The sequence below is a fragment of the Podarcis tiliguerta genome, assembly GCF_965153285.1.
Source record: "Podarcis tiliguerta genome assembly, chromosome: 14".
Classification (NCBI taxonomy): Eukaryota; Metazoa; Chordata; class Lepidosauria; order Squamata; family Lacertidae; genus Podarcis; species Podarcis tiliguerta.
In genome coordinates, this window is record NC_139547.1 from 45472631 (window position 1) to 45485515 (window position 12885).

Here is a 12885-nt window from a genome sequence, read left to right on the forward strand (position 1 = left end):
TTTTAAAACTGATTTTTTACCAAAAACTTTATTGTTTTATGTTCTTTGTAAGTAGCTTTCGAGGGCTTTTTCTTTTTTTTAAACAGCCAAGTGGTGTAAAGGTTTTATTAAATAAATAAACGTTCAATGACTTTTGCTAATGAAGGTAACAGCCCTTAAGGGTAATCTAGCAATCAGAAGCAGACTTGCAACATGTGCTCAGTGTATGCATTCTGAAACAGGCATACTGTGCCGCTGTCCAAAAGGAAGGAGAGATTGGGGGGGGGAAAGACGACTAAAGCCGGGACATGACTCAAAAAATTTATTTGCTTGCAAAACAAAGGCTTTATATATTCCTATACAGAGAGGCTGAAGGCGATCAACGCTTTCCTAAGGACCCTTCCATAGTTTGCTGTTCAAGTACTGTTTTCTTCCTGCGGGGGGTTGTGGCTACAGAAGTCTTGGATTCCTGCAGAAAGACACAATGCAAGATGAATCAAAATGCTGCCTCAGGTTTTTGCACTGGAGGCTGGAAATGCAAGCGCACACCTCTCTGTGCTTGCAGCACAATTCACTGCATTTTCCACCGCAAGCCATGTTTGACCAGAAGAGGAGCTCTGGTCAGTGGAGAACTTGCCCTGGAGAATTTCCTAGGCCCCAGCATTAATGTACTGTATTTTTCCATATATAAGACGCCCCCCATGTATAAGACACGCCCTATTTTGGGGGACTAAATTTAAAGAAAATGAGGGGAGGTGGCCCCAAGCTGTTGAGCTTTTTAAATGGGGAATTGCACGAGAGCCATCACCCCAGCAGGGCCGTTGCTGTGGGTTGGCAAAGTGGGCAGCCACTCCCACCACCACCTCTGCGGGCGGGAAGCTCCCTAGAGCGCGGGCTGCCAACCAGCTGGCTGGCGGCTTCACCTCCACGCTGTTGCGGGAAACGCTCCCTAGAGCATGCTCATCATGCAGCGGCATGGGGGGGGGGAATTGCGCACCCACCAACCAGCTGACTGGCGGTGCGCAGCTCCCCACGCCACTATCTGTGTATAAGACGACCCTAGTTTTTTGACATGATTTTTTAGTTTAAAAAACCTTGTCTAATACATAGAAACTTGGGACGCGGGTGGCGCTGTGGGTAAAACCTCAGTGCCTAGGGCTTGCCGATTCGAATCCCCGCGGCGGATGAGCTCCCGTCTTTCGGTCCCAGCTCCTGCCCACCTAGCAGTTCGAAAGCACGCTTAAGTGCAAGTAGATAAATAGGTACCGCTTTATAGTGGGAAGGTAAACGGCGTTTCCGTGTGCGGCGCTGGTGCTGGCTCGCCAGAGCAGCTTCGTCACGCTAGCCACATGACCCGGAAGTGTCTCCGGACAGCGCTGGCCCCTGGCCTCTTAAGTGAGATGGGCGCTCAACCCTAGAGTCGGACACGACTGGCCCGTACGGGCAGGGGTACCTTTACCTTTAATACATAGAAAAATACGGTACCCCTTCACTCTGCCCATCCTTAGCTGCAGAGTTCACTGCAGCGGTCACCTGCCATCATGGGAGAGCTGCCTCCACTGATGCCAGCTCATTTTGAAACAGAAGTATGACTTTGCACAAGGTCAAGTATGACTCTTTAGTTCTCAAAGCGGGGACATTTTAATTAGGAACTGGCAGCGGGGGAGGAATCAGATCTAGAACTGAACGCCTAGTAACCTGTGACTTACTTGGTTAGGTGTTTAACAACTTTCAGGCTAGGTATGAGTCACTTCTAGTTCAACGTGCTCAGAATCCTAGACATGCCGTTAGAAAAGAACGAGAGCTCCCAGCCACTCATATGCATCTACAAGCCACAAGCTGCCTTCAGCAGCGGACTTGGCTGGCTAGGCCAACATGGTAAACGTGGAAAGCATCCATTTGGAGCTACCAAGAGTAGCTTGTGGGTGCACCTTAAAAATATGGAGGAGTGCGAAAGTTTCTCGGTTGCAGACTCTTTCCGGGATACTGTACTTACTCTGGATGATATTCCTGTAGGATAACGTAGCTGGAGAATTCGGTACCTCGGACAAGAACGAGTGTCCCGCGTCACAGCTTTTTCCTAGCCCGGCGGAAGAAACAAGCAAACCGCAAAGGACACAAAGACGGATGCCAGTGTTTAGCTCAATAGTCTTTCTCACACCCCATACTTGCATTTATGTTCCAAAGAACCCAGCGCAAGAGGGATGGGAAATCTGAAAGTCCTCCAGATGTGGCTGGAAGATCTCTTCCCACTGAATGATAGTAAGTGGCATAAATCAGCCTCTTGCCCCATTTACAGCCGCTGACGCTATGCCGGCTGCTACCGCCAGACCCATTAAACTACAATTCCCTGAGAGCCCTGGCCATGTTGGCTTGTCCTGATGGGAACTGGACCCTGATAACTTCTGGAGGGCCACAGGTTCATTATCCCTGCATTAAAGAGATTTGCACTGTTTGTTTGCGTGCAACTTAAATCCCACTGAATATAAACAGTGTAACGAGACTGTGAGCAAGCTCGGAAGGTGCTTCAATGTGCGGCATTACCTATTTGTGGGTCCAGAGGCACCTTGCCCAGGAGAGGCACGTTCAAACTGTGGCACATGGCCTCTGCGCCACCAGTTGTCGGGGGGAATATCTGCGACTCGTTCTGTAAAATGAAGATGCCATTGAACATGAACCCAGCAGATACAAAAAGAAAAAGAGAGAGACTGGTTGTAAGCTTTCGGTCAGCAGACGTGAGTCTTGTAATGCCTAGTACACTTCAAGTCCAGAACTCCATCTGGATTACAATCCTCGGAACTGAGTTAGACGGGCCAGTGATCTGACTCCGGCTAAGGCAGCTTCCTGTCTTCCTAGCACTTCCCACTCCTATATCGATAGGGCTGCAGCCCTGCCACTCAAAGTGCTCAGCCAGACAGAAACTGGGGCATATCTTGAAACATCCTTGGTATTAGGGGCCAACTCAAGTTTGTCTCAATGAGCCTCAAGCAGGGGCCACAAAACTCCTGGGAAATACAGATCCAAACCCTGTCAGAATGTGGAAGGGACCGTGAATTAATACACCAATAATTTGTGTGACAGTCATGATAGAGCTGGGGAAAATGCAGGGTAGCATCTCATCAAAACAGCTTAAGGGGGGCATTCTTCTGGTGCTTAATGACCCGGTAGAGCAAGAATAATTCTTGTGCTTAAATGTATGCAAGAAATATTACCTTACATTTCGGGCAAATGAAACCACTCATATTTTCAACTACTCCTATGATTGGCAGCTTCACCTTACGGCAGAAGTTTATCTCTTTCCGAACATCCTGAAGAGAGACTTCCTATTTAAAAACACAACAGTAACCCAACGAAATGTTAATTCAGGTTTCCCAGATCTGTTTCATAGTCTCCCCCCCTTTTATTATAATGAGACAGCAGAGCCTATTTCTTCACAGGGATGCTGTACAGTTCATTGAAAGGCCCTTTTTGCACAATTAAAGGGGGGCCAAATGACAAAGCCAGGAACAAGAAGGAGGTGCCCATGAGCCTGCGGCCATTTTAAATGGCAAAAGCCATGCCCCCCCAGCCGGATTGGCCAGCCGGAGGGCGTGACACAGGCACAGGGCTCAATGACACAGGGGGCTTGGTTACACCCCGCTCACAACACCTCCCCTCCATTGAGAGGCTTTCCCAGAGGACAACTGCCCTACAGCCTCCCCTTGGATAAACTCAGGCTGCAATCTGTTTACCACAAGCCCCAACGCATTCAACAGAGCATATTGGTTAAGACTGAACTATTAGTTGTGCCAGCTCTGCGCCGACAGCAGGGATGGGATTCTGAAGTCCTCCTACAGCGCAGTCAGCAGAAGAACAAGCCCGTCCTCCCTCCCTCCCATTATGCTTCCGCCATTCGCACTATTTAACCTTTTTATTGCATTCTAGGTCTCTTGTTGTGACAGAAATCCTAACCTTATTTTTATAGAGCTAGAGAACTAGTTACTGTATGAATTCAATCTGGGTCTGACACCCAGAGTTATTATACAGTGAAATCAAAGTATTCCTCCTATTGAAGCTTCCAAAAAAGAAAAGGAAAATGAGATGGGAGATGAGCAAAAGTCATTTAGTTAGGGCTTATCCCCACCTCTATTTGCCCCACTGCTTTCCCCCTGGAGAAGCCCAATCTTTATCGCTGAATTGGAAGAAATGGCAACTGGGTTTTCTGCAGATTGCTGTTGGTTCCGATTTAGCGCTAAAGAGTGTGTTTTCCAGGGGAAAGCATTGGGGCAAAGGCAAAACCACTCAGATCCATGCCTGGGACAAGTGGAAAACCACTCAGATCCACACTTGCTGGGCACAGGACAAGTGGAAGTTTGGACGCGCCGTGAGTCTCCTACTCAGCTAAATCTCTGAGTTTTAACTCCTAGAGTTGTGTACCTTACCTGAGGGGTGGTGATTACCACTGCCCCGTCTATGTTGGCGGCACTGAGGTACTGCACTATAGATAAGTGCTCATCCGACGTTCCTGGAGGTGTATCTACAATAAGGTAGTCGACTTCGCCCCAGTCCACATCGCGGAGAAACTGCTTAATCATTCCTGGAATCATAACACGCATGATTAAAGTTGGGTGTTTATATTCAGCTCCCTGAAACTGTATCCAACTGCCACCATTTCTATGGCTCAAATGAGAACTGTGTCTCAGCAGTGTTTGCTGTCTCCATTAGAGGTCTAAGAGCATGTGTAACATGCACTAGCAAAAAAATAAAAGTGGGGGAGGGAACTGAACTCAGAACTACACAGTTCAATTCTGACAAGCATGCTGGAGGTGGTCTGGAAACAACATCTGATTTCCTCCCCCCCTCCGGTTTCTGGAGTGGTTTAAGAAGCACTGGAGCAGTGTGCATAAGCAAACAGACAAAGGCAGATGATGCAGGCTATCAGCTAGTAATCGGTGGAGCTGAGATCCAATGCATAGAAAATGCTGGATTTTGAAACACGGTTTTTTTACTTCCTAGAACAGAAACAACATCTGATTTCCTCCCCCCTCCGGTTTCTGGATTGATTTAAGAAGCACTGGAGCAGTGTGCATAAGCAAACAGACAAAGGCAGATGATGCAGGCTATCAGCTAGTAATCAGTGGAGCTGAGATCCAATGCATAGAAAATGCTGGATTTTGAAACACGGTTTTTTTTACTTCCTAGAACAGATAAAGCAACAGTTGCTTAAGCTACTTTGATTTCTAGTTTGAAGATGCTTTGGTTGGTTTCAAAACTTTTTGTGTGTGTCAGCTACTTGTGAGCTATGTTGAAAGCCTGTCTCAAGATATGCTATTCACAAATCAAAAGAAATAAAAAATACCCTTAAAGCCACAATGCTATTAGCCCCAACTCATCTCTACCACGAGCTGACAGAAGTCAGATTTTATCAAGTGTGACTTCACATTGCAGCTTCACAATCCCTCTTCCCTTCTTTTCTGTGTGACCATCCCGCAAGCAAAGAACCAGAGTTCCTATCAAACAGTGAAAGTAACTTAAAATGTTATGAACAAAGGCTTTAAAAAATAACCACAGAGCTAACTGAATGTCAATCCCTTGCATTCTATGAGGCAAGTCTTTGTTGAGTTGTGAGATACAAACCATTTTTTTTGGGTCCTCTCCAAATAACGGCATCATCAGGGCTGCCGAGTAAGAATCCCACCGACATGACTCCTAAGTTTTCTTCAACGTACTACAAACAAAAGCACATACGTGTTGGGCAAAACGGACAATGTAGATTAAATAAATTATTGCTGCTTCTGAACAAGCAGCTGTGGTTGCCTTACCACTTCTAGCATAGATATGTGAAAACTTGAACTTTCTGGTACCTAGCCTAGTTTGGCTGATGCAAATCACTTGGCATACAACCAGCCAGTAGGCAGCTTCAGGAAGTTCAGCATCAAAATACTTTCCAACACAGGTGAGGCACTGCGTGTAACAATAATATTTCCCCTGCCCTCCCCCAACACTCTTTCTTTTTTTTTTGAAAGGTGCTGTTATCATTGCCTCCATGAACCAGGAAGAGTATTCACATGATTTAAAAAAACAACAACTCACCACTGGAGACCATCCAGAACCACTCTGGTGAACCTGAAAAAGTACACATTTTATGTTAGTGTATGTCTGGGGAACAGGTTTCTGTCGAGGGCTGCATTCCATTAGGAATCTTCTTTTAGGGGCTGCATGACAGTGTTGGGTGGAGGCAAAACTAGCAAAATAACAACTGAGGGTGTGCGGGGATTATTTTGTTTTTGTTATTTTTGTATGCATTTCTTTTTCCTGTTTTTATACTGTAAAACTGCCCTGTGATTCTCAGATGAAGGGTGGTAGAGAAATCAAATAAACAAATAATAGCACCAATGGGTGCTTTTTACTTCCTCCCTCTCCCCATGTAGTGGGCTGCCAAGAGTGGGACACATGGCTTTTGCCAGGGGTCTGGACAGACTGCTTGCAGAGGGCTTTACCACAGCTCCGCCTGGATTGGGAACCTTGTGGCTGTACTCTAAAGCGCTCTACGTGGGGCTTCCCTTGGGACTGGTCCAGAAGCTGCAGCTGGTACCGAATGCTGCAATCAGTTTTTCTGAACGGAGTATGTGGACACACACACACATATTCCACGGCTATGGTTGCCCATCAGCTCCTGGGCTACACTCAAGGCCATGTTGTTAAAATATAAACCCCTTAACCACTTTTAGTAGGTTACATGAAAGATTGCCTGCTGCTGTATAGACCTGTAAGATCAGCTGGGCAAATTCTATTTGCGGCTCCATATCCTACAGAATATCACAGGGTGGTGAGCCCCCTAGTGGCATTCTCTGCTATTGCTCCGTTCCACGGAATGCCCTTCCCTCTGCCGTACCTGAAGCAGCTGCTTGAGATGTCTTCAAAAACTTCTCTTTTTACCCAGGCTATCCCTGACTATAAGACTGGACCCTTCCTTATGTGCGTAAGCCCACTTGAATCTGTTTTACTTGCTTTTAAATTGTTTTATTAGTTTTAGGCTGTATTTTTATTTTAATCGATATTGTTTCCATATTGTACATACAGCTCAGAGTTGTTGTTTTTTAAAAAACTATTCAGCCAGTTGGAAATACTTTTATAAATCTCTTTTGGCTCCCATCCCCAATTGTCCTCCTCCTCCTCTACCTCTGGCCTCCCTCCACCAACACAAACAGCTAGTATACATAGAACAAGCACACCAGTTATCTAATAAGAACCTCAATACCCTGTTGCTGCTCACAATTTGTGACAGGGAGTTTTTAAAACATTACTGGGGGGGAAAGGTAGGTGGTAATACAGAACTTAACATGTAAACTCCCTGAGGCTCGCTCCAGGCCTGGATGTTTGCAACACAATATAGTTGACAAAGAAAGAGAGCCAGAGACCTGCAGACCTGATCATAAGCAGGGTAGACACTATGTGTAGACAACCGTAGTAACAGATACACATACTCTCCCCCACATAAACCACATTTTTTTCATTCTAACAAAGGCTCCTGGTGAGCCAAACCCTGCACAGAGACTCATCAAGACTTCTCCCAAGTCATTTTTCATTTTCGAGCTTTTTAACGGAACCTAAATGGTAGCGGTTTATCACCAATTTTGTGCAGTCTAAGCAGCTGTTCCCTGCTGCAAGAACCATTGAAGCAAAGCTGAAAGGGACCCCTATGTTCATTCAGCCAAAATCTTGGCTTAAAAATTTGTATAAAGGTAAGGTAAATAACCCCTGGATTGTGAAGTCCAGTCAAAGGCAACTATGGAGTGTGGCACTCATCTTGTTTCAGGCTGAGGAACCTGGGGTCTGTCCAAAGACAGCTTTCTGTGTCATGTGGTCAGCAGGACTAAACTGCTTTTGGTGCAACAGAATATGATGAGTGCCAGTGCATGAAAACACTGGTTACCTTCCTGCCACAGTGGTACCTATTTCAAAAGACAGCTACAGGGCAGAGGCGCTTCAAGTCTAACAAACCCTAAAGAAACATCTGACCAGGCAGATCAGATATGGCAGTGGTCCCGCAGTGTTTTCTTCCATTTATGAAGTCATATCATACCTGTTCCCCTTCTAGGCCCATGATTTTAGGGATGGATGGACCACAGATGTCAATGTCCAGCACGGCAACCTGGAGGGAGTTGGAAGTAAGTTGAGGAAGGGGAAGTTAGAAGTGAGCAAGCAAGACTTGCTACAAATGTTGCGTGTCTGTCCAGGGTTTTTCAGAGCTGTGGACGGTCATGTCCTGTTCCAACTTACTAGAGACCCTCCACCTGACATTTTTTGTCCCCTTCTCCCTAGCAGTAAGTCAGCACACTGTGATCACTAGGTATGCTCATTGGGCTGTTTTGAGGTAACCCCCCCCCCCTTTAAGGCTTTCCTCCCCAAAATATTTTTTGTACTGCAAATCTAGGGATTCCTCCAAGCCTCCTGGCATTCCCCTCTTGTGATGAATGACGCCATTTCTGGCTACATAAGGCCTAGAACTTGAAGCATGACCTTGCCATGATTACATATCAGGAATAGAGAACCTGTGACTCTCCAGATGCTATTCAGTCACCTCCCATCATCCCTGTCCCACTGATCATGCTGGCTGTGGCTGATGGGGAGTTGGGGACCCAATATCTGGAGGACCAAAAGTTACCTATCCCTGGTATACATATTGGAACACTACACACAGAAAAATTCCAAACACTAGGAATAGCAAAGTGAATTACAGCAAAGAGATGTGAAGTCCAGTCCCAAGTATGTTTATTTGATCAATTTATTTTAGTGTAGTATATGCGAGTAGACAGAGATATGCTCTTCATCAGGGTAAGATTGCACAAACACACATGTATGTAGTTATTGGTAGTTGTTATTCAAGGGCTGTAAACTTTATTCTAAAACGTAGACTAGATGTGAAAAAACTCTTGCCCTCCAGATGTTGCAGAACTACAACTCCCAGAAGCCCCAACAATCACAGCCAATGATTAGGGATGATAGGAACTGTAGTTCAGGAACATCCTGTAGTTCAGGAACATCTGGAGGGCCAAAAGTTCCTAACAACTGTGTCTACTTTCCAAAGTTATGTTTGGCTGTCATATCACATACATAGCGCAAGGAAAAACTTGTGCAATCTTCTTAATACAACATATGAATAACTGCTCACTGTTCATCTACTTTCTGGAATATTTTCCATTAGTTCCTACAGGTACATCCATTATTGCTATTAGCAAAATGAACAATTTAAGAGCCAGAGTGGAGTAGCGGTTGAAGCATTAACTAGGAATGGGGAGATTTCAAACCACATCACCACTCAACTGTGAGGCTCACTAGGGGCTAGTAATACCCCCTCAGCTTAACCCCTCTCAACAAGGTTGTTATAAGGATTTTAAAAAGGGGTTGAGAGAACTGTATACTATGCCCAATGCAACACAAAACAAATATATTCTAAAACAACATAATAAATTGTTTCACCCTAGAAAAATACAATATTTGTCCATTTTAAACCCAAGCTAAATTATTTCTGAAACTATATTTAAATCACTTATTGCAACCATGTCAATATTTAGAGATGAATTGTCTCCCTTGTCACCATTTACAATTGAATAATATGGGCTTCAAAAACAAACAAAAGATATAAACAGGATCACACTCACCTGTTTGGTTTCATCTTCAGCCAAGCCATGCGCCAAGTGAGCACTGAATGTGCTCTTCCCTACGCCTCCTTTCCCAGACAACACCAGCAGTTTGTGTTTCACAGCTTTCATTTTCTCCTTGATTTCCTCAATAGCTTAGACAGGGGAAAAAGGCAAAGCACAGAATTTGTGTGGGAAGGATGCCATTCTAAACAGAATCTGTTCCCTCATGCAGCATGAAGGTGCCCAGTTACTAGGATGCTCTATGAACTACATAACCAGGTTTGCAGATTAATTTCTGCTAAAAGATATTCCTAATGCTGAAGCTCTAATAGCTGCCTGTACAAGTCATGGGATACAAATAAAGTCTGCAGGTGAGGCTTTGCCCATTGCCACATCTGTACAATGGGAAAACAATGTTCAGAAAAGGGAAAGCAAAATAAGAACATTAAGAGCCTGCTGGATCAGGCCAATGGCCCATCCAGTCCAGCATTCTGTTCTCACAGAATGGGAAGCTAGCAAGCAGGATTCAGGCACAACAGCACTCTCCCCTGCCTCCTGTGGACTTCAGCAAGTGGTGTTCAGAAGCACCTGTGCTTCCAACCCCTGAGGCACAGCATAGCCAAGCCATTGTAGCTAGCACCCACTGATAACCTTATCCTCCTCCATGAATCTGTCTAATCCTCTAGTTTGTGGCCATCACCTATGTGGGAGGGAGTTCCACAGCTTAACTAAGTGCTGTGTGAAGGAGTACATGATCCAAGAGGGATGGTGTGGCTCTCCTATGAGAGAAAAGGTTACAACATTTGGGTTTTTTTAGTAAATAGGGGAGGGAGAGAGGTTTATTAGGAAAGGAATTTAGAATAAAACCTGTGACTGAAGCAGCCTGGCAGTGCCTCCCTCCCCCCTTGAGATGATATGCTTTAGTTGAGATTTCTGCACTGCAGGATCATAGAATCGTAGTCAGAAGGGACCCCCAAGGGTAATCCAGCCCACCCCCTGCAATGCAGGAATCTTAGCTAAAGCCTCAAGCAGGGCTTGACATCTTTCCGCAGGGCCTGCAAGACTGAGCTGTTCCACCAGGCCTTTGGCCAAAGCACAGTCTGACCCCCTCCTTTGGTAATCCTCATAGCTCAATGGTTGCCATTAATTTGATTTTAGAATGAATTGATTTTAGAATGCTGTGTTACTTTATTGTTGTTAGCCGCTCTGAGCCCGGCTTTGGCTGGGGGGGGGGCGGGATATAAATAAAAGTTTATTATTTTTTATTATTATGACAGACGGCCATTCAACCTCTGCTTTAAAAACCCTCCAAGGAAGGAGAGCCCACCACCTCCCGAGGGAGACCGTTCCCCTGCCAAAACAGCTCTTACTGCCAGAAAGATGTTGAGCCTTAGCCTCCTTTCTTGGGGTCATGGGTTCGAGTCCTACACTCTGGAGCGGGAGGAAACTAGCCTGCCCCGTTTTCCGTGCGGCAGCCCTTGAGATATTGGAAGAGGGCTCTCCTATCTCCTCTCGGCCTACTCCTTCCCAGGCTAAACATACCAGGCCCCTTCGATGAAAGGGGGTCAGACTAGATGACCCCGCGGGACCCCTCCCAAATCAACGGTTCCATGCGATCCTTACCTGGGTCGGGTCCCACGGGCCCCCTGGAGGAGCACACGCCCTGGTTGGGGCACCCCTGGCAGGCCTCGGCCTTGCCCGCCTGGTCGCTGCCGGTGCCTGGGCATTCTGGCAGAGGCGAAAGGAAAGAGAAGGTCCCGCGTTAGTGGAAGCCGGCGAAGAGCAACCCCCCCCCCACCACACACCGCCTACCCCTGCCTTTCCCCTCACCCTGAGGCGGCACGTCCAGCAAGGCCGGCCCTGCCGCCGCAGCCATGGCGTAACCAGCTGAGGAGAAACGGGGCGAAAACACAAATACAGGCACTTCCGGCGAGGGGCGCCACTTTCAAAGAAGTCCCCCTTTCCCCACTTCCGGTTGCGCGCTCGAAAATGGGTCCTCCCCTAGCTTAAACCGGTGACGTTCGTTTCGATTACGGCCCGCGCAAGCAGGAAGGAGGAGGAGGAGCATCCCGGAGCCCCGCCCGATTGCCCGACGCAAAGGTGCGCATGCGTATTCTTGAAGGCGGGTCGGGCGAAGGGATAGCATTGAAAGAAAGGCGAGCTGGGCGACAAGAGTTGCAGTGTCACGTGGCCTGATCCGGCGTTTGCGATTGGATGGCCCCGAGGCGAGTTTGTGCGAGTTCGCTGAGGGAACTCGAGCGGCTCTTTTAGTCCGTGGCGGGGGGCGAACCCCGTGTCTTTCCTGTGACACGTGGGCGTTCGTTCACACGTTTTTCTTAAAAAATAGTGCTCCCTCTAGCTGAAAACAGCGGGCCATTTTAGCATTAAAAGCACACACACGCATACGTGAAAATAACCAAAGCCAATGAAACAAAATTTACTGAAACTTTTTTTAAAATCGCACGAATATTGTTGCAAAACAAAAAGATCTGCCCATTTCTCCCCTAGTACAATTAAAATAACTCATGATTGGAATGTACCCCTGAGGTCCCCTAGGTTGCAATGACTGAAAGTATTCATGTTAAAAAGCAATCTTAAAAACCACACGAAACCATCCAAAGACCCTCTTAGCCAAAGTGCCGTCTAATATCTCCTGCACAAAGCCATTGGAAGCAGCTCCCAATTTGCCAATGACACCCAGCTCTATTTCTCCATAATCAGAACAAAACAGTGACTTCTGTGTAGTTCAGTGGGACTCCCATTGAATGAACTTGCTCCCAAGTAATGGCATCCATAGGGCAGGATGGCAGCTGGAGAGTGGGCAAATAGCCCCAGATTCAAATGTCACTATGATAAGCTTGCCAACAACTTATGGGGTGGCAAGGAGAGAGGAAAGCCTCTTCTCTTATTACCAGAAATCTCCAGGTGAGGTCTGGGGCAGCCACCTTCTGATTTTAAGTATTAGTTAATATTTAACACACAAGAGGGAAGTTTGGACCAAGAGGGACTTTCTCACTCACACTTTTAGTCAGCGCTTTCCCCCCTAAAATAATAATAATGTTTAGGGGTACTCTCATTTTGACTCAAGAAAACCACCACTTTATAGTTCAAATTGGGGAAAATAAATAGAGTAAATGGACAAAAGTATAGAGATTCACAAAATGTTTAGGGGTATGCATCCCCCTGCGTCCCCCCCAGAAAAAAAGCACTGCTTTTAGTAATGATGCCGGCCTATGACCACTTGGGGTCCTCTGGTCTTCCTCTTTCAACAGCTCTCTCA

At 46.4% G+C, this 12885-nt stretch overlaps 1 protein-coding gene across 1 annotated transcript; it reads right to left on the bottom strand.

Annotated features, from left to right (window-relative positions):
- Positions 1-284: 284 nt before the first annotated feature.
- On the bottom strand, positions 285-11583 carry NUBP1 (NUBP iron-sulfur cluster assembly factor 1, cytosolic). Its single transcript, XM_083413736.1, has 11 exons — positions 11436-11583; positions 11229-11333; positions 9624-9757; positions 8045-8113; positions 6052-6084; positions 5596-5686; positions 4401-4555; positions 3192-3302; positions 2524-2626; positions 1976-2059; positions 285-448 (listed from the first exon to the last, which is right to left on the bottom strand). Exons 1-11 carry the CDS (start codon positions 11479-11481, stop codon positions 396-398), a joined length of 984 nt encoding a protein of 327 aa, XP_083269862.1. The 5' UTR covers positions 11482-11583; the 3' UTR covers positions 285-395.
- Between the last annotated feature and the right edge of the window lie 1302 nt (positions 11584-12885).